At 38.6% G+C, this 25,340-nt stretch overlaps 1 protein-coding gene across 1 annotated transcript in view; it reads left to right on the top strand.

Moving 5' to 3' along the window:
• The first annotated feature begins 1,099 nt into the window (after window positions 1-1,099).
• Window positions 1,100-25,340, top strand: part of LOC119425829 (collagen alpha-1(XIX) chain) — a 27,276-nt gene continuing 3,035 nt past the window's right edge. Inside the window, exons 1-11 of the mRNA XM_037693417.1 lie at window positions 1,100-1,174; window positions 1,562-1,615; window positions 3,005-3,049; window positions 3,366-3,410; window positions 3,508-3,570; window positions 3,954-3,989; window positions 5,415-5,459; window positions 5,941-6,084; window positions 10,696-10,762; window positions 10,878-11,015; window positions 19,244-19,321. Of these exons, the coding sequence (XP_037549345.1) occupies window positions 1,100-1,174; window positions 1,562-1,615; window positions 3,005-3,049; window positions 3,366-3,410; window positions 3,508-3,570; window positions 3,954-3,989; window positions 5,415-5,459; window positions 5,941-6,084; window positions 10,696-10,762; window positions 10,878-11,015; window positions 19,244-19,321 (790 nt within the window). The remainder of the gene's footprint in view (window positions 1,175-1,561; window positions 1,616-3,004; window positions 3,050-3,365; window positions 3,411-3,507; window positions 3,571-3,953; window positions 3,990-5,414; window positions 5,460-5,940; window positions 6,085-10,695; window positions 10,763-10,877; window positions 11,016-19,243; window positions 19,322-25,340) is intronic.

Raw genomic sequence — 25,340 nt, 5'->3', positions numbered from 1 at the left:
AAATGAACATCAAATGGTACGCTAAAAGATCTAACATATACGCTAAACGAACCCCAGATGGTACGCCAAACAGTACGCTAAAAGATCTAAGATTTATGCTAAATGAATGCCAAACAGTATGCTAAAATATCTAAGATGTATGCTAAATGCTAATAATGCAAAACAATACGGCATAACAACAGCAGCCTGCACATGAGTTCTTGGTGAGCAGATGTGTATGAATGAAATAATCAGCAGCATTCGATCAGCAGCATAGATAATCAGCATCACAGATAAGTCACATGTCACTATTAAAGTGGCATTACAGTGATTTTTCTTTTTTTTTTTACTCTGTCTGTGATCTTTATGGTACTGGATATCACATTCAAGCAGGTAATCTGTACTTTTTTCTTCTCTCTTTCAAGGGTCCCAAAGGAGATGAAGGACCTGCAGTAAGTTGAAGCTTTTTGTCAAGAACAGTATATTTTTGAAGTGTTCATTCATTTGTGTGTGTGTGTGCTGCTCACACAAAAGAAGTCAGAGCTGCTAGTTGCTTTTCCATCGTTATCTCCCTGGTTTTCCACTGTACAACATAAATCAATAAAGCCTCAAGCCTGAGTACTTAACCACTCTCAGTAGAACCCCAACACAGTAAAAAAAGAAAATACGACTTATTCTCCAACATGTATAAAACCTTTGTACCATATTGTATTGCCAGTGAGAGCCCACAAAATCTCACTTCACTTCAAATGCGCTTCCCACCCCTCTGCCCTTTCACTGAATCAGGAGAACTGTTCACTCACAATCCACACAGACGTGGAAACAACGTGACGTTTCCACCATCAACCTGAATTCTTTATCCTCATGAGACTGATTGCATTTTTTTGTATTGTTTGGTTGCGCCGTGATTTTTCACCAGGATGTTAATTTGACATTTTAATAAAGTGTGTGCCCGGCTGTGCTGTGCTGGAATTGCCCCAATCCGTCTCGCAGCTGATCCTCTGGCTGCCCCACTCTTCTCCCTGTTAGCCACAATAGCTTATTCATGACAATCTACATGTGTGACAATTACCTGGACAATTCATCTATGTCAGCACCGGTTGCTCTCCTGTTCTGGGTAATGGCGTTTCTCCACAGCAGCTTGAGCAAGAAGAGGAAGATAGAGGCCATCACTTGCTCAAGCATGGGGAATTGGGCACTATTTTTAGAACAGAAAGAAAGTCTTCTTGTGAAATGGGGCTTTTTTCCCCCAATGGTTCTATAGTTTCCATGGTTTAACAGAATGTGCCATAAGACAATTGTTGTTTTTACAAGTATAGTCTGATACATATTGATGTGTGATGGCTGAGGGAAGAAGGAAATTTGAGAATTATTGCAAAGCTTACATCATTTCTGTCCGCGTAGCTTTAGTTTATATTTTCATGCATTTACCCGCAGTTTTATAAGAATGTTTAATATATTCCTTCTGCATGAATATGAGATGAAAACAGACCCATTTTTAGTTCTAGAAAACAGCTATTAATTCACATTAGGAGTGATTTCTTCATTTTGACACAACAGGTGGTGTGTTTCTCTCTCGCAGGGGGAGCCAGGACCCATGGGCTTACCCGGGCTTGAAGGGCTACCTGGTGCCAAGGTAGGCAACAGAGAGATTTCTCACCTGCAAGGAGCTGTCCTGACTGCAACAAGAGGAAACTTTCTTATTACAGAACATGTAAAGAGATTCCTTTTACGGGAAGATATCCGTCTTTTGAAAAAAAAAAAAAAAGGGCAAAGCTTGCCACCATGAGAGTTGAACACATTACAGGTTCTAGTTGAAGTTATAAGTCAACTTGAGGCAAACCAAATGTTAACAGAGGAATTCAATTACTTATGTATCTGTTTAAACATTGCCTGAAGGAGTTTCAGGTTGACATTTTCAAACTGGAAACAGAGCAGTTTGGAGCCAAAGCATTAAAGTAATGGCTAACAATCTGCACAGAGGGTTGGTAGCAGTGGATGCATATTTGTTTTAGAGGGAGAACAAATCCAGCTCTGCATGGAGCTCTCCACGCCTGCATATATATGACGAGATGAAGTGTGCGACTGTATCTTGTGTGGAAGTTATGCAGGGATGAATTCATTGTGTTTCTGTGGCATTAAGTAAGTTATCGTGCTGGGAGTTACAACAAAAAGTTAACATATGTGTAGTGTTTGCTGTTGAAAAACAAATTGTGGTAAATCACTGCCCATCTCCAAAAGATGAAGGCAGATAATACTGATATTGATAATCAGGAGTGATTGTAGGTTTGGTATAGTTGCCTTAATAGATAGGTTGATCTCCCATTAGAATATCGTCAGGGGTTTTCAAAGTGTGGGAAAGTTGTGGGAGAGTCTGGGTCTTTGAGCAAGATCCTTAACCTTCCCCCCATCTGCTCCCCCGGGCACCTTAGATGGCAGCACTCTGCTCCACACTGAGTGCTATGGTAGATGGATTGCATCAAGAATCAGGAGGGTCATCCATCATAAAACAATTACCAAGTCTTTATATGAGTTAGCTTACTGTGGCGACCCCAGATGAAGATAGCAGCCTGGAAAAAAAATCCTCTGAGTGGATATTTAACCATTTATCCCACTTTGTATCACTTTGAATCATGGCTGGATGTAACTAGGAATGAGATCATCAGAGGTACAGCACAGGTTGAACAACTGGGAGATAAAGTTAGAGAAGCCAGACTGAGATGGTTTGGACATGACCAGAGGAGGAACAGTGGGTATATTGGTAGAAGGATGTTAGAAATGCAGCTGCCAGGAAAAAGACAAAGAGGAAATATATTGATGCAGTTAGAGAGGACATGCAGGTAGTTAGAGTGAGGGCAGAGGACACAGAGGAGGATGACTTGCTGTGATAATCTCTGAAGAGGAAACAGCCAGAAGCAAAAGAAGAAGTTTAGGCAGTTTCCTGAATCAATATCCACTGTATGTGTTTGCATGACGGGCATCTATAGTATTATTTGTGTAATATGTCTGCTTTTTGTGTTGGTAGGGTGATATTGGTTTGCCTGGACCCCAAGGGATTCCAGGTCTACCAGTAAGTATGCCTTTACGTCATACTGTACTTTTACTTTTTTCCTCTTTATTGTTCAAGTCCACTGTTGGCAACCAGTCAGTGATGTTTTATTAAGTATTGAATTGCAGACTTCAACATAATTCCTCCAGCACTGCACTAGTTCAACTAAGAACTCTGTTGACTTGTGGTCTGAGGAGGATTTATTGTGCACCCACAGTATGCCATGGCTGTGAGCTGTATTATGAATGTGAAGCTGCAGAGGTGCTGATGATGTGACACTATTGAGGACCTGTCAAACAAGGTGTGCTCACTTCTTCTGTGTGCGTGTGATTGACAGGGGAAGCCCGGCACTCGTGGAGAGCCTGGGATCCCAGGAGAGCCGGTGAGCCGGAGCCTCTGACTCCCTTTGAACTGTCAATCCCTGCATCATTCCTTTGTCACCACTGACTGACATCCTTGCTGTCTCTGTTCTCCAACAGGGTGAGAGGGGGCCAATTGGAGAGACAGGATTCCCTGGACGTGAGGGACCCCAAGGTCTTCCTGTAAGGATGCAACCCAATTCACATCCTTCTAATCAGTAATTGTTGCTCTCAAACTATCCTCCAGTAATGTCCATTCATGTATTACAATAGTAGATCCATTCACACGATTCAAGGACAATATAGATGAAATATGCATGCTATCTACCACTTGTGCTATAGATGATTGTATTCCTACATTCCATGTAATTTCCATCAGAGTTACTTTCTGTAATTTCCCCTGTAAGTGCACAATGGACCAGTGTTCGCTCAGTAATCAGGATCATTATCCCTTGGTTGAGATATCTCATTAAGTGTGGAGATTACTAGGAGTGCAACAGTGCTGATCCAATCGAAGGTGGGAGCTGATACAGAATGTCTTTGTTTGTGTTGCGCTCGTCGAGCAGGGCAGGCCTGGGAAAGATGGAACTCCGGGAAATAAGGTGAGTTGTGTGAGCATGTTGCAAATCTTATAGAAAGTGCTTTACATCAGCCAAACTACAGAGAGATGGCACAGCAGATTTTTATCCCCCCCTCCAGCTACAGCGTGCTGACTGCATTAAACCTATTTGCATATGAGAGATTTTAGCGATAGAAACTAAATGGAATTCTTCAGATTTAAGGCTTTGTTGATTTTCAGTCTTTATACCCTAATTATACATCTAATGCTTTCAGACAATGATAAAATGACTGTAATAGAGGGTAGCAGACATTTCAAATTAATTATGCATTGTTTTGCTTGGTGAACTTGGCTAAAGCTGAAATGAAAATTGCAGAAAAGTCTGCTTTTAGGTGGCCTATCAGATTTATTATACGTTATTTAATTCATGAATACACAGAATGGTCTTGCTGGATGCAGAACGGATCTGCTTGAATAACCATTTCCTGCACATTGAGTGATCCTACAACCAAACCTGACTGATTGTGGTTATTATTGTTTTGCTCTGAAATACAAGATGTTTTTCTCCTTACACCTTAATGACAGCCCCAACATTTTATTGTTTGCTCATTCTTATTATTTAATATTTTTCGCCTATAATCTCAGCTTTCTGATGAGGCTCGCTACAAGGAGACTGATGTTTGAATGGAACAACAGTGCCATCTAGTAGGTGGCTATACACATCTACATAGATCCCTTGCTCGCTGCTTTGAGCTTTAATGTAATGCTCATGGAAGCACATTTCAGTGTGCAAGATGATAGATTTAAGCTTCCCATCAGGCAGTGGGGAATACAGCATGCTGCAGATTAAGGCAGGCAAGGGAGAATGGCATTACAAAGCGATGGCCGCTTTAAAGCCACATCAAGCCAGATTGTCTTTTGCATGGTTCTTGTAATCCAGTGGGAAAATGATACAAAGATGCTCCCAGAGATAATGCTGCAAGGGAAGAAAAAGGGAAAGCAATGAAGAGTGACAGGGAGGGACAGGAAGACACAAGATGTTGTGACATGAAGCCAGGGACAGTTTTTTTTTTCTCTGTACAGTGGAGACAGCTGGTAGGGAAACAGGGCCTTTTGTCAAACAAAACAGGAATGATGCAGAGGAGTCGTGACATTGCAGAAGGTGAAACACTACAAGGGGGGGATATCATACAAGCAGAACACCTGAGCTGAGTTAAAAGCAATCAATGCATAGTCATCTGAAAGGTGTGCATCTCTCAATGTCGAGCAAGTCTGAAAAAGCTCACTCACAGTTTCCCTTCAGGCGATAGAATTGTCTGCAAATCTTAAAATGAATGTGTTGGATCAAGTATTGATCACTGCTTCATATGAACACAAGAGAATAATAGCCTTTTACTATACGTCTGCACTATTTATCGTTTCTTCAGCCACAGATTCTTAAAGGTATTTTTCTTGTGTGTTTGCCAAGGGCGATATAGGTCGACTAGGAGACCGAGGAACCAAAGGAGAGCGTGTAAGTAGTGTCACTCTTGTTTTCCTAAAGAGGAGCTGTTTGTACGCCTCAAACAGCAGCGCTAAAAATGTTGATGAAAACTAATGACTGTTAATGAAAGTCTTTTCTCCGGCACAAATATTACTAATCCCCGCAAGCACGTAAACACGAAGAAAAAGGCATTTCACGCTTTGTTCAGTTTGCGGTTGTATTTGCAAGAGCTCTGTCACACTTGTGCAGTAATCAGTTGCAAATGCTGGTAATAGAGATAGAAAATGAGACTTTTAGTCTTCCAGCTTGCAAAAACCCGAAGGACAAGTGAAAGACACTAACACGTTAAATTAAAGGGGTAACTGTGAGCAGCATGGTAAGTGATAAAGTTAGTCTGGGGGTAGTGACTTCAACTACGCCAGCTAAAAAAAGCTTTGCTTTGATTTGTGCACTGTTGAACTTTCACATAATCTGCAGCAAACCGAGCTGAACGACTGCTTCTTTAATGCAGGGTGATCCGGGAATTCCTGGAGAAAGAGGCCTTCAGGGCGAGAGGGGTCGCATAGGTGATCCTGGCCCTGTTGGACGTATCGGACCACCGGGTGAAAAAGGTGACTCCGGTCCTCCAGGACAGTTAGGGAGGATACAACTCCTGGTAAGTGTTTGAATCAAACAGACTTTCCTTGCAGATAATTAAAACCCTGGCTTGCTCTCACGGCTTGTGTGACTAGCTCAGTTCTTGCTGCCGAAATGAGAAATGGTGTATCTACAGCTTTCAGCACGGAACATCAAACAAAGCTCACTCACTTCAGCGAGGGAACTCACAGATCACCTTCTGCTCAACGCTTCCCACTCCTGATCATATAGGCATAACAGAAGGTCAGGGAGGGAGAGAAACGGAAAGAGAGTGAAAGACAGAGATATGTGGGTGCGCCAAGAGCTCTGCAAAGCACAGAAAATACCTCCATCTGTCACAGACATTTTACACTTACTGCAGTTATATAACATTCTCAGTGATGAAAGCTGTTTTGAATGCAGCGATTTAAGGTTTTAAGCCTTCACTGGTGGTGCTGCCCTGGGAAGCAATGCAGCTGAGAGCTGTTTTGGTGGCTGGCAACACACTGAGACGTTGAATCTTTTGAGTGGAAGGACATGTGCTATCCAAAGTTAGGTACAGAAATATTTAGACACATACCCAGTTTTTATGGTTTTAGCTGTTTACTCAATAAATTATTGCTATGCAATTGTGTAATGACTTGTAATTGCACTCAGACTTTGAACTTCCAATTTTAAGCAATTCACAGTACATTTTATAAAGTTTTATTCCGTAAATGCCTTTTTTTCATCAATTCTTCACATTATGTCACAGTACTGGATAAATAGTCTCCATAAAGCTGTGCAATGGGTATGCTTGTGCACTCACAGTGGATTCATTGCCTTTTATTCTCCTTTTTAAAAGCAACACAATGAACTGTAGGTGTGCACACAACCTGCATTTATTGTTGGCAGCTTGACCACTTTGCCTGCATACTTTTCAAAAAGGCAGCTTGCGTTAAACATATTGGTGCGTTGGATAAATAGTTAATTTTTTCTATTGAAAATGGATGTCAGAGCATTCAGTTCTCTTCCATTACCTGTGAGTTGGATCTGCTGAGCCCACAGGGCTTTGAGTTGCAACTTTCCCAGAGTCCTTTGACATTAAAACTGAAAATATTTAAAGGATTTGTTGTAATGTTTTAGTGCAGATTTAAAAGTGCAAAATTGAGTATAAATGTACAGGAATTCAAATCAAGGAATTACACAATACCTTTAAGGTCCACCTTTAAAAATGTCATCTTCATTCCTTTTTTGATTTACCTTAAAGCTCGTAACACTTTATGGCACCTTCAACTTGTTTACTAAGAAAGCTTCACCTTTAAAACAACAGTTAAAAAAAAAAGTCTTATTTTTCTTTAAATCCATTATTTCTTTTCTCATCCCTTAAGAGCGTTTTAAAAAAATCAATTACATTTAAACCCTTGGGTTGAATGTGATTGCTTAGTTGATGGGTGTGTGCTGTTTATTCTTTATTTCTTCATCAACTAACCAGGTCGACCTGGAGTGGAGTGTGGCATTAGTCGTAGGTGGGTGTTGCTCCGAATCAACAGTGTGAAGTCAAAGGAGCCCTAAGTGCACTTTAAACTGATCATCGTCAGTCTTTAAGAGCAAAACAAATCCATCTGGAAAATCACTGGAAGGCTGGGAATTGTCACATTTAAACTCCGTGTGATTCTAAAGAAAAATGAATCCACTGGGCAACATGAAAATCTCTGAATGTCCAAACAATAGAAAGCCAAAAGTAAAACACGGAACTGCTGTTGAGTTATGAATAAAATGAAACTACCATATTTTTCGACCTATAAGTCGCTTTTATTTATTTATTTATTTATTTTGCATAATTTGCATGCCCTGCGACTTATACGCCGAAGCAACATATTTATGGATTTTTTCCCCATATTTATAAACCAATTTTTGGCTGAGATATGACCGTTTTCATTCATTCAGACTAAAAGTATTGAACACTACCATTTTCAACCGCAAGAAGGCACTCAAGTAGTATGGCAGCCATTGTATCATGTAATAGGTAAAAGTGGCTATTAATGACACAATTGGCTTGCTTTAGTCTGCCACCTACGTCCAGCTCACCTGGAGCAACCGTCAAGCGCCGTCCCGGCAAAATGCAGCTAATTTGACCATCGTAGTGCATTTATTAAGTAAAAGTTCAACTGAGACACACCTTTACTTTAATTTCGAGCAAACCAATAATTGTTTTTAGGTGGTTATCTTGCAAAAATTTGAAGAAATGCACAGCGAGTCCTCGTGCACACGCCTACTTCCGTGTATCAGCTTTTGAAATGCAGCTGATTTGACCATTAAAGTGCATTTATTAAGGGAAAGTTAAACTGAGACACACTTTTGCTATACTTTCAAGCAAACAAATAATTGTTTCTAAGTGTTAATCTTGTTAAATTCTTGTTAAAGTCCTCCCGTGCACGCTCCCACGGCCGCCATTTTTCAGCCAATCGATTTTTGGCACAACACCGACCCACATTTCCGGGTTCGGCCCACGTTTCCGGGTTGTCAACGGTGACACGTAACAAATGCGACGCGTCAGTGGTGATGCAAAAAAGATGCAACGTATATGGCAAAGTGACATATTTATGGATTTTTCCACTTTAATAGACATATTTGGACTGATGAGACTTATAGGGCGGTGCGACATGTACGGCGGAAAATACGATAAAGACAAAATACCCACAAACAGAACATCACAAAGAAAGAAACCTCTTAATGCAGCATTCAGATTAGATATTGTGGATAATTCTTTCAAAATCATAGTTTAAATGTTTGGTTATGCTTACGTTTAGATGTGTTTGAAAGTCTGAGCCCCTGAAAAATAATGTTTTACATGTTTTGCAGATTCTTTAAATTTTTCTTCTAAATCACGGGTGTCGAAAGTGCGGCTCGAGGGGTCATTTACAGCCCTTGGAGTGATTTTGTGCGGCCCACACTGCAGTTTAAGAATGGTATCATTTTGGCCAGCGGGCTTAAGAGGTTGATGCAAACTTCCTACATATTAGTTGGTAATCCTTTTTTATATAATGTTTAAGTTTAACAGCAAAACATGAAAAACAGTCTTCTCAAAATGAGCAATATTAAGCAAAATACAAACCTTTGGCTATATAAATTTTTTATTTTCACTTCATGGTACAAAGTATCAAAAACTTTCGATGATTTCTACCAGAAAGGAGACTTTTGGATAATGATTCCTAAAACTTGACTAAATATTGCAGTTGATAAAATAATCAAGAGGGACACTGGACATTTTTAAATGAATATAACATGGTTTCATCTACATACGAGTTGATCAACTTCATCAAACCTTCTAGGAATCTGTTGCAGCGACTGACAACTGGACAATTTTTCAGAACTACGATCAGCCTTTTGGGTCGACTAAGGTCCAAAAGGCTGTTCGACCTCCTTTTAAAAGGACATTTACTCATATTACGCTTTTTGTTGGATAATGTAATTATCCTATCATCAGCTTATTAAATAAATAAGCCACACAGGAAAGGATCTTTCTTGGTCAGGTTTAATCTTGCAAGATGGAACAGCCATTGATAAGTCAGGTTACAGGATGTTGCATCTCGCCCGGATCACAAGTTCTGCTTGAAGAGAAAGAGCTAAGAAAATCTTAAATACCTGTTATCAGACAGAGGTGAGGTCAAGACAACTCTGCTTCACAGCTTAGGGCCTTGAAGTTTATCAGGTGCACAGGCTCCTGCAGGCTCAACTTCGCCAAGACTAAACAACTCTAATGCACACGCATTGTTAATATAATATTTGACATTAGTAAGTGAAAAACATCCATGACCTTTACATGCCCATCACTTTTGTTGCTGAGAACAGACTAAAATAAACTTTCCAAAAACAAGAAAACAACAAACATAGATCCATCAAATCAAATAAATCAAATCCTTTTTAATAATAATAATAGTGTTTATTGGGCTTTTAATGTTTTGGATCTACAACAATTTAAAACTATTTATCCACCAAAATTCATAAACTTTTGTCCTTTCTCCAAAATATTGTTCACGATGAGAGTTAATTTCACATTTTTCTGGCCCACGAGTCCTTTCATCTTGATAGATTTAGCCCACAAATGAAAATGTTTGGACACCCCTGCTTTAAATGAAAGCACACACTTCACACTTTAAGCCCACGTTCATTACGGAACTGCAGAGAAAAAATAATGCATTTATATGTGTTTGAATCTGCAATATTTTCACACGTTCTGCCCTATTTTTGAGGCTTTCAGAGCTGCAACTTTTGCTCCTGAGCACAAAGGGCATCACTGCTGAAGTGAAATGAAAGTAATACAACTTTGAATAGTTACTGTATCAAATTTAATATTCCCCCACTGAATGAGTCGTATTTTCCTGCTGAGTTTGGTGAGCCGAGCTGAGAGAAGATCTTGACAAAAGATTTACCCGAGTATAATATCCTCCCTCTGCTCCTGAGTTTGACATGTTTGGTTTCAGCAGCGAGACGCACGAGGAGGATCCATTTAATTGTCATGCCATGATAACTATAATCTTTACTGTACGTCCTCTGCTGCCAGCTGCCTGTGAATAAAAGTTTAGTTTATGTTGTCACTTAATTGGATTTTCTTCTCTTCTTTGTGTGAAAATGCTTCAGTGAGTGCTCTTTTACTCTCCCTGCACAGGATGATCCCAGCTTTACACAAGAACTCAGAGAATTTATCCAAAACGAAGTAATGAGAATTTTTGAAGGTAGATATAGTTTGATATTTCATTTGGTTGAAATATTTTTGTTTTTGTTCCTTTTTTTTTTTTTGTCACCTCTAAAACCTCAACATGTGAAATCTTCCATTTTCTCGCCTTGCAGAGAAAGTATCCAGCCATGGCATGCAGCAAAAGACACCTGCTGGCATCTTAGCATCACAGATCCAAGGGCCTCCGGGAACCCCTGGCAAGGATGGATCGCCAGGTCCTCCAGGAGAGCCAGGGCCACCTGGTCCTCAAGGTAGGAGCTCAGGACTGATGGCTGAACTGAAAACATGCTAACTTCAAGACAAAACAAAATTCAAACACACCTAAAATGTCACGCTTGTTTAAATCAATTACTTGTTTGTGAACTACATTGGCCATTTATGGTTATATTTATCCATTTATAAATTATTTGCTCGTCTTATACAGCTCAATTAGTTATAAGTTAAGATGTGTAAAATTTTAAATAAAAAACAAAATGCAACAAGTTTCAAATCCTACCCTTTTTAATTAGTATGTAACACAGTAAACATATAAAATGTTTAAACTACATTTTTTTTTACAGTTTGTAAGTTAATTCAGAAGTTAATTGGCACTAACACATCTGAAAATGTTGGAACGGGACAAAAAAAAAAGGCTGTAAGAGCAAGTGGTACAAATACGAAACAGCTGGAGGAGCATTTTACAACTAATTAGGTTAATTAGCATCAGGTCAGTAAAAGGACTGGGTATAAAAAGAGCACTTTAAAGAGGCTGAATCTCTTAGAAGTAAAGATGGGGAGAGGTTCACCAGTGTGCAAAAACTTTCTCTTAATATGGTGACAAATTTAAGAATAATGTTCCTCAATGGAAAATTGGGAATACTTTGAATCTCCCATCATCTACAGTTCATAATATTATCAATAAAATTTAAAAATCTGGAGAACTTTCTGGGCATAAACATCAACATGAGTCTTTATTGGATGCCCTAACCTTCTGGCCCTCAGGCAGCACTGCACTAAAATCAAGTCTAATTCTGTGAACATCACTGCATGAGCTCAGAACCACTACCACAAATTGTAGACACAGTTCACCATGCCATCCACAAATGCTGGTTAGAACTGTATTATGTATGGAAGAAGCCATGTGAGCACCATCCAGAAACACAGCCAGGGTCATGAAAAATGTTTTGAAGCAAAAATGGAAACTATTCCATGGTCTAACGGATTAACATTTATTTTTTTAATTTTTTGGAAACCACAGAAGCCTGGTCCTCCATACTTAAGAGAAGAGGTACCATCTTGCTTGTTACCAGCACACAGTTCAAAAGTTTATCTCTGATGATATACTCAAGGCCCAGGGGCCAAATGTGGACCTTGTTGACATCTCATCTGGCCCCCAAGATTATATTTTAAATGTAAAATACTTTTATCACTTTAATTTTGTCAGTAATATTTGATTATGATGTCAAAAGTGCAAGAGAGAATGTTAAATGAGACCAATCAAACTCTTGTTGAGGTACCTGCAACCAAGAAAAGATGTTGGGTATCTAACTTGAGTTAATGTAGGTTCTGAAACTGGCCCTTGGTTTGAAAAAATAATAATAATTTGGGCCCCATTTTGTAAGTGAGTTTGACACCCCTGGTATAGGGGTACATTAATGCGTATGTCATGTTATGGACAGCTTATACATTTGGCAAGGAGCTGTCCATGCAGAACAGTGTATACAGGTTACATATGTTCCCATCCAGAAAGTAATTCAGCAAAGAAGAGTCAAGACTGTTCAACAGCTAAAATCCTAAATCAGAAAAGAATGGGACATTTTCTTCTCAAAACTTTAGCAGCTGGTCTCCCCAGGTCCTAAAGAGGGGATTCTTCACAGTGATAATGACTCTGTCCCAAATATTTTAAGATGTGTTGATGTCATCAAATTCAAAATTACCATTTTTCTGGAAGTTCTTTGCAACTAAATGAGTTTGAGATTTGCAAATCATTGATTGCTGGTTTTATTTACAATTTACACAACAACCCAACTTTTTCAGAGTTAGGGATCATTTATAATGCATTAAAACGTCAAATGTGGAGTAAAGGTTAAACGTCAAAAGGCTTTAGGTTTATATCCCATGAAAATGAACATACAATGTAAAATACAGGAGATTATCCTAACTGGGGTTGGGCTTACCGGTGCATTTTGTATGGATTCATAGGTATTTTTCTCTTGCATAGACCCATATATCAAAGCAGACTGAGGGGTGGAAAGCAGAGGAAAAGGACAGGAGTTTGGTGCACAGCAGCTCTCTGGGAAATATGAAGACAAACGAAGAATTGGCTGTGAATAAGAGAAAGTGTTATCAGTGTGGACAGGAAAAGAGCTACGTTATTGATACCTCACTCCGGGAGAGAAAGCTTCTTAAGTGTGAAAGGAGCATAGTCAGGAAGGAGGGAGGACAGTCTTTATCAAACTGATACTGCTCTCTGACTGCTCACACAACACTAATGGTTTGCTGGTCAGGCTTTGAACCTCAAACTTGCTTAGATTTCTCATGTGTCTCCAACAGAATAATGTGATTGTAAAGGGCTCGTTTAGTCATGTTTGAAGTAATGTTTTGTAAAATAGTTATCAGTACTTTATCAGCTGTGACTTCAGTCCTGGAGCACGTAGTATGGAAGAAATGACAAAAGAATTTGTCCAGGCTAATCTAGTGGCTATCACAACAATTGCCAATTTTTATACGTCTGTAAAAAGGCGGACATATTATGTTGCAATCTCCATCTGTTCTCCTATACCTATGTACGTAACCTTTATCTTGCCTTGCACATAACAATATGAAACTTCAAATACAAATGCATCATCACTAGACAGAGTGTCGTGTGCACTTTCCATCACCCCAGCCCCAAGATCAAAGTTAAAACAAGGTCTTTGCTTGTCCAGGCCATTATTTCTGATACACCCATGATAACTTACCAAAACTTGAAACACATTTGTACCACCAGTATACAGCGTATTGCATAATATTTTCATCACCCAAGCTCTAAGGTCCATTCATCCATCCATTATCTCCGGCTTGATCCAAGGTCGGGCCGCGGGGTCAGCAGTTTGAACAGGGTGGCCCAGATATCTCTTTCCACTGTCACCTCTTCCAACTATTCTGGGAGAAACCCAGTGCATTCCCAGGCCAACCGAGAGATGTAGTCTCTCCAACATGTCCTGGGTCTTCCCCAGGGTCTCCTCCCAGTTGGACAAGCTCGAAGCACCTCCCTAGGGAGGCGCCCTGGGGGCATCCTTACCAATGCCCCAACCACCTCAACTGACTCCTCTTAATGTGAATGAGTAGTGGTTCTATTTCAAGTCTCTCCAGGTTGACTGAACTTCTCACTCTATCTCTAAGGAAGAGTCCAGCTACCCTGCGGAGGAAACTCATTTCAACCGCCTTTATCCATGATCTCATTCTTTACGTCATTACCCAGAGTTTGTGACCATAGGTGACTGTAGGAATGTAGACCGACTGGTAAACAGAGAGCTTTGCCTTACAGCGCAGCTCCCTCTTCACCACATGGACTGGCACAGTGTCTGCAATATTGTAGAAGCTGCACCAATCCGTCTGTCAATCTCACGCTCCATTCTTCCCTCACTCGTGAACTTGAACTCCTCCACTTGAGGCAGAACCTCACCCTCAACCCAAAGAGAGCAATCCACCTCTTTCCGACTGAGGACCATGGCCTCAGATTTGGAGGTGCTGATTCTTAAAGGTCAATGTTACAAATCAAGGTCAAAGGTTACAGAAGGTATTTGCCTGTCTTGGCCATAGCTATAGATTGCTGTATTTCTGTATATTAGTTTGTCTACAAGCGTTTACTGTGCCATATACGGTTGTTTTTTAACTCTGTCTCAAAAGCAGTGTGAAGGAACATCACATTGCAAATATTAAACATCTAGTAGTGTTTTGACACTGCTGAAAATGTGTTAACTATTAATAATAACTATTTAACAAAACTTCCCATCAAAAATGACTAAACTATCCCTTTGGAAGTGTTTGTTCATGTGTTGGTTCTGTTTAAAGTGTCACTGCATTGACCTTTTTCATTGAGCTTTGTATCTACCTCACATCATTCAAGACCATTTACCTTTTAACTCACCGCTTTAATTTTTACGTGCTGCTTTCACTCATGTGTAACGTAGCTAAAGTACTCAAACTAAATATGTGTGCTGTGTTAATGCCACTGGCATTACACGTGTCGTGGATTTTGCGTTACTTTGTTGTTGTTTTTTAATGCATCAAACAAGTGTTTTATAGGTCATTTATAATGCAGCTTTGCAATAAATATTTATTGAAAATAAAAAGAAAAGTTATTTCCCTTGATGAATCAAGAATTCAAGAAGTTCTTAATTTCTTTCTTTGTTGACTTGTGGCTCCACTCAGCTGGTGAGGGAGTTTGGGGTAATATTTCCTCATTATTTCTCGTCATCCTCCGCTGGAGATCGTGCTCCTTTGGAATATCCAATTTGACTCTTTCTTTATTGTGGCAAAATGAATTGTTTATGGAGAAAAATAACCCTTCTGTTGAATTCACTGTTGTTGTTGTTTTTTTTTCCTCCTTGCTTCGTGGTTTGATTGCACAAGTGAGGAAGTCTCCAGCTGTTACAAGGACACATGCTGACGAGCAGCACTTTTTTAACCTTTCATTGTAATTTAAGGCTTTTCTCTCTCTCTTTATTTATCTTTTGCTATTAGTTCAAACTGAAAAATCTTTTTAATTATTGTTTTTGAATGCATATTTAATTTAGTTTACATTTATTTTTGTTTAAGCAGTTTTCTTTTTATATGTCAGTGACTTTTGTACTACTACTGACTGAAACATGTTGATTTTTCTTTATTTACAGTGTAAATTCTGTTTTGCAGCTGCTGTTTCTTTTTTTTCTTGTACAATATGGAAGCCTCAGTAAACATCCAAGTGTTTTTAATGGAGCACCTGTTATAATTTTTTTGTTTGTTTTTTATGATGTTTTATTTTTACTTGTGTAAAGCATATAGTCTTATGAATTCATGCACCTGCTTCAAATGTTATCAGCCATTAAATAGCCATTGTTAGTTGTCATTATCCCCATAGGTTGCCTTCAGACTGTCCCTCCTGTACCTCCTAGCAGGCTCAGTAGGTTGTTATCACAGAATTATAATGCTCGGGGTTAGGGTTAGGGTTGGGGTTATTTCTGAACATAATTATAGTGCTTTATATATTGCTGTACTGTATATAAATTGATCAAAATGTCGCTCATCTCAAACAAACAAAAAACTCTCATATCCTTTCTTAAGAGTTCTTTTTAGATACCGAATTAAAACCTTATGACTGTTAAATCTGGAATTCATTTGAAATAAATCCTTGATATCCAGCTTAAAAGTAGTAGGTAAATTGTAAATAAAGGTTTTAAATAAAGCTAACAACAGAAAGCTTCTGCTTTTAGACGCAGGCAAAGCTGCATATCATCAGTGATAAGAAAGTACCTTTAAACCTACTAGGAGGTACAGGAGGGACCGTCTGAATGCAACTGTAGTGAACTAAGCCTCAGGTCAAAACCTGACCCTGAGGACCTTCATGGGACAGGAACTGTTATTTCATTGATTTGAGTCCAGAAATACAAATTAAGCTCATCCAGAGACTTTCTAAGTGTGTCCATCTCTCGGCTCTCTCACTACACAACCTATGGGGATGATAATAACTAATAACAGCCATTTAATGGACTGATAACATTTGAAGCAGCTGATTCAATTCAATATACTTGAATTCAATATACTTTATTGATCCCCAAGGGGAAATGTCATCAATTTCATGCTTGTTGCTGTCAGTAATGTTTACAGTGACATACAGAAAGGCTGTAATCCCATCAGTCAACACTGAAATGACACTATCTGTAGCAATATTAGTTTTGTGTTAACTTTGTCCATTAGTGGCCCGCAAAACAATTTGCTTTCAAACAAGTGCACCGTGTGACATTTTGGATTTTATCGGGGCGCAACACTTCGGCGTGCCACCCAAGCTTATTGCTTTGTGTGCTGTTCAGTGTTTCCTTTTTGCTTAAGGTACAGTGCACTTTTCTCCTTGGACCGTCTCCTCCCTGAATGAATGCCCCAGGCTCTGTGAGTGTTGAAAGAAGTCTCATTATTGTGGCAATGTGTGGATAGCCCCTCTTTCTTGAGATTCACTTTTTGGAGCATTCATGAGCCTTTCTTCTGAGATTTTTCCCTGACATGTAAGCGCTGAAGCGTTTCCCCTTTGGGCCAGGCGGAGAGATGCTTGATACTCCTGTCAATGTTTCTGATGCACTTCTCGCAGCTGCTGGTTGTGAGACTCCATTACTTGAAGTGCCTCATGGGGAAATATTGTTGTGGCCCCTCGCATTCGTACTTGCTTTGCTGCTGTTTGGAGCTGTAAAGACTTAGCAGCTTTGCATGTATTGGAAAAGCTTTGAAAGGATGACAGTGTGCTTCTCATTGTATTCAACACTGCCTGGTCTGAAGTGAAGATTAATGTACATGCTTTGACTTTTTTTTTGCACTTATCAGTCTTTTCTTAAAAGGATAGTTCAAGTATGAACAGTATATTTTTGACTGGATTGACGAGCTAACAGCTAGTCGGAGCAAGATTTAGACCAAAGTGGATTGTTGCCATTTTAAAACTATGCTTGATGCTAGTTATGCTCTTTTACAAACTCTGACTTCGCTGTCAAATTTTAATTGCACAAAAAATTTAAATAATACATCTTCTGGAAGTGCTCCAAGACAGCATCAGAATGTTACAGCTAGCTGCTGCTGCCTTTGTTTGCAGTCACAAATTAAAAGCCTAGCATTCCTAAAAGAAATTCATACCCACTGCTGCCTGCCACACTAAGAATTTTAATCTAATGTTCATTCATTCAACCTTTATTTATACAGGTTAATCCTACTGAGCCTCCGGGACTCATTTACAAGAGATACCTGAAAATATAAATAATATAATAAATAAATATCATAAAATAATATCATCGTAGGCTGAGAAATGGCAGAGTTGTAGCTGATTTGCAATCTCATGAAGTATGGCAGTATCTTGCATAATTTAATAGCAGTTAGAGCAATAGTTAGAATTTAGCTCAATATCTGTAAATGTAACTGAGGTGCTTTATGTTCCCATAGGTCAGTTGCCAGCGGGGAACATCTCAAATAAAAAAAATAAAATTTACTGTGGATGGGAAATCAGTAAATAAAGTTTAATTTTACATTTATTTTATTTAACCAGATAAAACTGTAATTGATAGAAATATATATTTTTACGACCTGGCCATGAGGTCAGTAGCACACATCACTAAAATCCATCCAGTGGTTTTTGAGATATTTTGCTAACATACACAGGCCACTTTAAAAGCTAATGGCAAAGTTGATAAAAGCATCTTGAATTCAATTAGTGCACAGAGTATGGGGTTTGGATGATGCTCAACTATCATCGCAACTAATTTTGCCCCAATATTTGGAGAATTGACCGAGCTATAGACAGCTGTGGCTTTTGATAAGATTGTTGAGCTTTGTGGCCATCTTTAATAGTTTTAACTCCAAAAGTGAATCAGTTCTAGGTGTACATTTGATGGTTAAACTCTGAGTGTTTCAATAAAAACCCGTCCATAAGATATTTTCCTAACACGGCAAATGGCAGCAAACAATTAATAACCATGAAATTCTATGTAAATAACCATATAATGCTCAAAACTCAGTGCAGCGTAAAGCTTTAAAAAACAGTGCTTATTTGACTTGCTTTGAATCATTTGACATTTAGAATTGTTTTAAGATGACAGCAGTCCTCTTTGGTCTTGTCCCCACTCAGACTAGCCATTCGCTCATCAGCTGAGTCATGAAAACCACAAACGCCTTCTTCAAAAGATCTGAACTATCACTTTAACAAATAAAGCATGTTAGTTTCTATCCTTAGCTATAAACCTAATTCCACCCTCTGTGCGCCTGCAGTGACTCAGATATCTGACCTCGGGTTAAAAAAAAAAAAACTACCTCACTCTGTTTTGAAGTTTTCAAAGACTTGTTCATGTTGTTGTCCATGAAGTGCCTTCTTCTTCAAAAAAGGAAAAAAATTACATATATATGAATAAACTAATGGACCGATAGCTTGTTTGAGGATTTCTGTTTTGACAGGATGTCAGCACATCTTTTATTATTTAAAGAGTTGGGCCTGAAACCTGGGATTCAGAGAAGCTAGTGCCAACAACACCCACTAAAGCTGCTGCGCTTCAACCAAATAGGTGCAATACTGATGTCTGACATTGTTGTCCTAATAGTAATACTTCAACAAATGCTTTGTAGGAGTCACTGAGCAGATGTAAAGGTTGCACACACGTGCGCCATCTTGACACTGAATTTGAAGCTGCTGTGGCGTTTGCTCTAATCTTACTAACAGTCTGAACAAGTGGCGGCACACAGATATACTTCATTTTTGTTTAGAGGATTGTGTGTCTGTGTGTCTTTGTAGGATACAGAGGTCAGAAAGGAGAACGAGGACAGGTTGGGCTGGGGTTTCCAGGAGATCCAGGACCCACGGGGCCACCGGGTAAGTGAGATACACAGGAACCTTGCTAATTTTAAAAAAAGCTAATTGAATGTTTAAAAAAAAGTTATGTGTGTTTTAACCTTTTGGTCCATTGGAGGTTTGAGAAGCTGCAACGTGAAGCAGAAGGAAATGACCATCTTGTTTTTAAAAAGTCCAAACGGGCAAACTCAAGCTCTGAATGAAAATCATGTTTCATGGTTTTGTGCTTTAACACTTGAGTCCCTTTCTTTGATTTTTGTAAAACAAATAAATTAAATTAAACAAGCTCAACTGAGCAGGTTTTGTGTAATCTATCCAAAAACCTCTGTAGTTTAAACAGCTCACAATATTCCAGAATTGATCAACTTTGGGATCAGTAAAGTCAGTCCATCCATTCATCCATTCATCCATTCATTCATTCATTCATTCATTCATTCATCCATTCATTCATCCATTCATCCATCCATGCATTGATTCATCCATCCATCCAATTGCATTTGATTTTGAAAAGGTATTTACATAAAGTCTGATACATGTAATCAAAACAATACATAGAGAAATTGCATTTCCTGTGAAAATGCAGTGTGAATGCTTATTGCTGAAGAACTTGGTGAAAAACAGCTTAAATTAGCTGAACATGCTGAAATGAATTTGAAATGAAAGAACAAACCTAAATTAGCAAAAGAAAACCGAAAGGACACGTTTGCTATATTAGGTTTAAATAAGCAGAAATAAGCACAAAAAATAGGCAATTAGCTAAATAAAGGCTGAAATTCACAAAAAAAAAAAACAGGTGAATGGTAGCTGAAAATGCAGAAAGAATCTTAGACTACCAGAAGGAAGTGGAAAGAGCTGAAATGAGCAAAAAATGTGGAATTAGATGAATAAGCTAAAATTTGCATCAAAGAACTAAATAGTAGCTGAAAGAGAAAAATAAGCTGAAATTAGCAGAAAAATGCTGAAAGGAGTATAATAAGCTGAAATTAGCATAACGAAGTGAATTAGGCTGAAAGCTGCAAAAATTTCCACAAAAATTTGAATTTATCTGAAAACAGCTAAAATTAGCTTAAAAGGTACCTGAAAATGTAGAACAAGCTTAAATTAGCTGAAGAAAGCCGAAAGAATGCTTGCTTGATTAGGCTGAAAGAAGCAGAAATGAGCACAAAAAGTGGAAACTATCTGAAAAAAAAGCTGAAATTACCAATAAATAAATCAGCTGAAAAGTAGTTTAAAATGGCAGAAAGAAGCTGAAATAACAAGAAGGAAGTGGAGAAAACACGTTTGCTGAATTAGGCTGAAAAATGTTGAAATGAGTGCAAAAAATATGGAATTAGCTGAAAATGCTAAAATTAGCATAAAACAGCTAAAAAGTAGCTGAAATAACTTAAACTAGCAGAAATAATCTAAAAGGAGCATAATAAGCTGAAATTAGCAGAAAGAAGTTAGAAGACGCACAGCAATGTTGTAGTTTGTAGAAAGAACCTGAAAGGATCGCAAAACAGCTGAAAAAAACATAGAACTTAGCTGAAAGTGGCGGAAAAACATTAAACATTTGTAAAAGGAAGCTGAAAGAAGCTGAATCAGAACAAAATGTGGAAGGAGCAGTAAAAGGTTGTAAACACATCTAAAGATTTGAAGGATGTAAAATGAGCTCAATTCATTTTCTATGAGGAAACAAGTGGCAGAAAAGCTAAATATTTCAAAAGGCTAATGTGCCAATACCAAAAGTCATAGCTGGATTGTCCTGGAAGAGCTGAACATTTTTTTTTTTTATTTGATTTGTTGAAATAGCTTGAAAACTGCGAGACGAGAATTTCGCTGAAAACTGTACGGAAGAAAAATAAATCACAATAGTGAGAATGCTTCATAAGAATCCCCACAAATATTACCGTTCAGTTTGAAGTTTTTTTGCTCAATACTTTGTGCTTGTGTTCAGTTTTCTATACCTTCAGCAAAACATCTAATGAATCACTTAAAGGATTTTACTGAAACTTTCAGAAAGCAAAAATTAGGTTGACATCTGTAAGTGATAAACATTTGGACTCAACCTAATTCAAGATGGCTGCCACAGCCAGCTGACTTGAAAAACTTGAATAACTCAGCCAATTTTGCTCGGCTAAAATTCGATAGCTGAGAATCATCCTCAACACATACTCCAAACGGTACCAGATCATGCAAGATGTCACAATTTCACGCAAGTTTGTGCATAAAGTTGTTTTCAAGGTTTAGCCGAAATGGCTTCAACTCCGTCAACATAAGATAATCTTAGTTTTAAACTCTAGCATTAATACACAGAAAGTTTTGGCACTATTTGAAATTCAAGGCCGTATGTTTCAGCAGTCGATTAAGCACATCGGTTTCTGACAAGTATGTCAAAGAAAAGTAAACAGTTTTGGTTGATAAGTAAGAGCACTTTTCAGAGCGGCCACTTCTGTGTCAGAATGACCAGACATTAGTTTACAGCCAGTCCTCCTCCACATTCAGCTCCTTTATGCAGGTTTCCTGCTAAAAGGAAGGAAATGTACTGAGCTTGTAAGCTCGCAGGTTGCATTATGTTTCAAAAAAACTTGCGATACTTTATTTAAAAAAAAAAAAGGCATCCCAGTAGAAGAAAATAAATTACTGAAATGAAAAATTGTGTCATCTGAAAACTAAAGTCCTACTTTCCGTCCTGGGGAAAAATAAATAAATAAATCAAGCCACGACATTAGCATGACCCCCTGCTGATGTGAGAACAGGGAACACTTTTCCAAATTTGAGTCCGCCGCAGCAGGAGCTCCTCCCCAAACCTAAAGTCTCTCGTATATGTGTGCATAATGTATGTGTAGGAGGAGAAACATAAGCTGCTTGTAACTCCTCTGGAGAAGATAAATCACAGCTGTTAAAAGAAATCATCTCTGGAGGTGCACAGTTATGGAAAGCACCTGCAGCATAACTGCGGGGGGTTAGACTTAAGCCGGAGCCACATCGTGGAAAGAGTCAAAAAGTTCTTGAACCAGCCGATAAGAATGCAGGGCCATTGCTCTTCTTTTCCCTACGCTCTTAGCTTTACAAGCCTCTGCAGCCTACAGCGGAAGATTATTTTTACCGACTGAAATTTCTTCCATCATAATGAAAGATAGCCTGTATCCTTGGCATCAACGCAGAGCCGGCTCCCCTTGGACTCATGAAGACTGGGATGTATGAGTCACACGCTGAAGATTCTTACAACTGAGCTTCATCGATTCAGATGTTAGGGAGTAAAAGTTCGTGTTGTAAGACGTAGTGTTAGTCCTCTGATAAGGAGCATCCAACATTGTAATTAAAAAACAGTCTGTGTCGGGAAAAAAATAAAGATTTTCAACCAAAGTTTCCATTTGACGTTTTTGTTCTCACTTATTTTGAAAAATTATGTAATTCAATTCAACTCAGTTCAGTTTATTTATATAGCACCAAGTCATAATTGAAGTCATCTCAGGGAACTGAACAGACACATGCATATACATAAAAAGTAAGTTAACACTATTTATCTGAGGAGCAGACTGCTTTGAATTAACTCCATCACAGAACTCTCATCTTGAGCAAACATTAAGGCGACAGTGGAAAGAAAAAACTCCCTCATGAGGAAGAAACCTTTAGCAGAACCAGGCTCAGGACAAGCGGCCATCTGCTTCGACCAGCTGGGTTTAGTAGGAACAGATACACAATGGCAGGTCAAGAATCACGTTAAGATAAAAATAATATCAAATGAGAACTATTCAATTTTAACAATTCATTTAAAGAAATTAGGTCAATGTGTCCTCTAGTAGTCTAAGCTTAAAACAGCATAAGAAGCCAACCCTAACTATAGGATTTATCAAAAAGGAAAGTCTTAAGCCCAGTCTTAAAACTGGTCAATGTGTCAGCCTCACGGACAGAAACTGGAAGTTGGTTCCACAAGAAGAGCCTGATATTTAAGATCTTCCTCCTAATCTACTTTTGGAAACTCTAGGAATAACGAGTAAGCCTGCATTCTGAGAGCAAAGTACTCTGTTAGGAAAATATGGAACAATAAGATCTCTAATATAAGATGGAGCTAGGCTGTTGAGAGCTTTGTAGGTTAGAAGTAAGATTTTGAATTCAGTTCTGGATTTGACAGGGAGCCAGTGGAGAGAAGCTAAAACTGGAGAGATATGATCTCTCCCACTAACTCCAGTTAAGACTCTGGCAGCAGCATTTTGGATCAAATGAAGACTTTTTAAAGTTGTATCAGATCTTTATTCAGAATGAAACTAAAGACCTGTCATTTTATGAGATATATGAAATATTTTGCTATCAAGCAGTCATACAAACTTTCACACACACACACGCAAGTTGTCATTCTATCTTTAAAGACTTTGCACTGAATTCCATTCATTTTTTTTTCTTTCCTTTCTATAGCCTATCCCTGACTCTTGCCCTAAACCTAACCATTACCAGTACAGACCAACCCTAAACCTAACCATTACAGCACAGACCAACCCTAAACCTAACCCATCCTCAATTCACACCTTAGTCCTAAACCTAACCCTAACCCACCAACAGCAGTTCTTCTCATGGGGCCCAAGCTTTGGGCCCCATGAGAAGGAGTTGTTCCTCACAATGTTGTATAAATTAGAAAAATGGACCTTACAAAGTAACATAAATAAAGGCACAAACACACACACACATAATGGAAATTATATGAGCTGCAATAAAAATGTGTGACTTGTTGCTAATTAGTGGAAATAAAAGACTGGACAAAAATTTGAGGGACCACATGTTTCACAGAATATTAAAATGACAATCAAATATCTTACCATAGCAATACATGTAGTGATGGGAGGGGAACGTTGGGTTATAAAACAGATGTGAAGGGCCCAGCTGTTCCCTGTAATCAAAGGGAAGAGGCTGTTGTTGAGCTGTCACTGGTCTGACTGCTTTAACGGTCAATCCTGAGGCAGGACTGCAGCAGAGACCGGGTTCAGGCAGGCTTATCAGATCCAGTTAAAAGCCTGTCTTATTTCTCAGCCATAACAGAACACTGGCTGGTACAATATCTCAAGAAGTGAATATGAACAGTAAGTGACCACAAAGCAAAGTGGACTCCTTTACCACTTAAACAAGTTGCTGGTGCATAAGATGCTGTATTAATGTCTCCTGTAGAGATGACCTCATCATGGTAAAGAGTGAAGAATCCCATCTTCTCTTTTAAATTCTCATTAGTGCGACTGAGTTCATTCTTTTGAGTTAGATATTGTTCATTATGATGACTTGTCTAAAGCAGATGTGGAAAACAGATGTGAAGTTGCTCACAGAATACTATGATCCACGCTCTTGCATTTCTATTGATGTTCTCTGTGAAACTTTCTTTACTTTAATAAAACAAAGACTAAACAAAACCAATTACAGTAGTCCCTCGATTATCACGGGGGATCCATACCCTGAAGCCCCATGATAAGTGAAAAGACTGCAACGTAGAATTAGTAGTACAAGTAGTAAGTAGTAGTTTATTTTAGTAAATATATGATGCATTTTAAACACTTCCCACACTCTTGCAATATTCTAAACAATGTTTCTAAACTCTAAACACTCTAAAAGAGCACAAAATGTCATGATTTTAGCTCTGCCGTTGGCTGCACTCTGCCACATGCAAGCAGTCTAGGCCACGCCCACTTCTCCATTCTGCACAGAGATCAGCTGATCAGCTGCAGGAGGAAGCTTTTTCTGTAGCTATGGGCTGCACAAAGATGCAGCAGGTGTTAAAACATTTATAATAATTTATTTTAAATTTAAAAAATCCATGCCGATCGTGCAGCTCATCCATCAATCAGCCAATTGTGTATCATGTCCAATCTTACTTTGAAAAACCGCGATAGAGCGAGTCCGCAAAAAACAAACCACGAAGTAGCGAGGGATACTAATAGTTGGATTTATAGAACAAATTAAATCATTTTTGTAAACAAAAACGAGAGCTGCAGACATTTATTTTATTCACTGCATCCATATGAGGTTCCAATGGCTTAATCAAAATATTTTATATATGGAACATAATCTTAGTTGT

Source organism: Nematolebias whitei, chromosome 1, assembly GCF_014905685.2.
Source record: "Nematolebias whitei isolate Nwh7 chromosome 1, NemWhi1, whole genome shotgun sequence".
Classification (NCBI taxonomy): domain Eukaryota; kingdom Metazoa; phylum Chordata; class Actinopteri; order Cyprinodontiformes; family Rivulidae; genus Nematolebias; species Nematolebias whitei.
The sequence above is the reverse complement of the archived record's forward strand: the minus strand, read 5'-3'. Positions and strand labels throughout refer to the sequence as shown.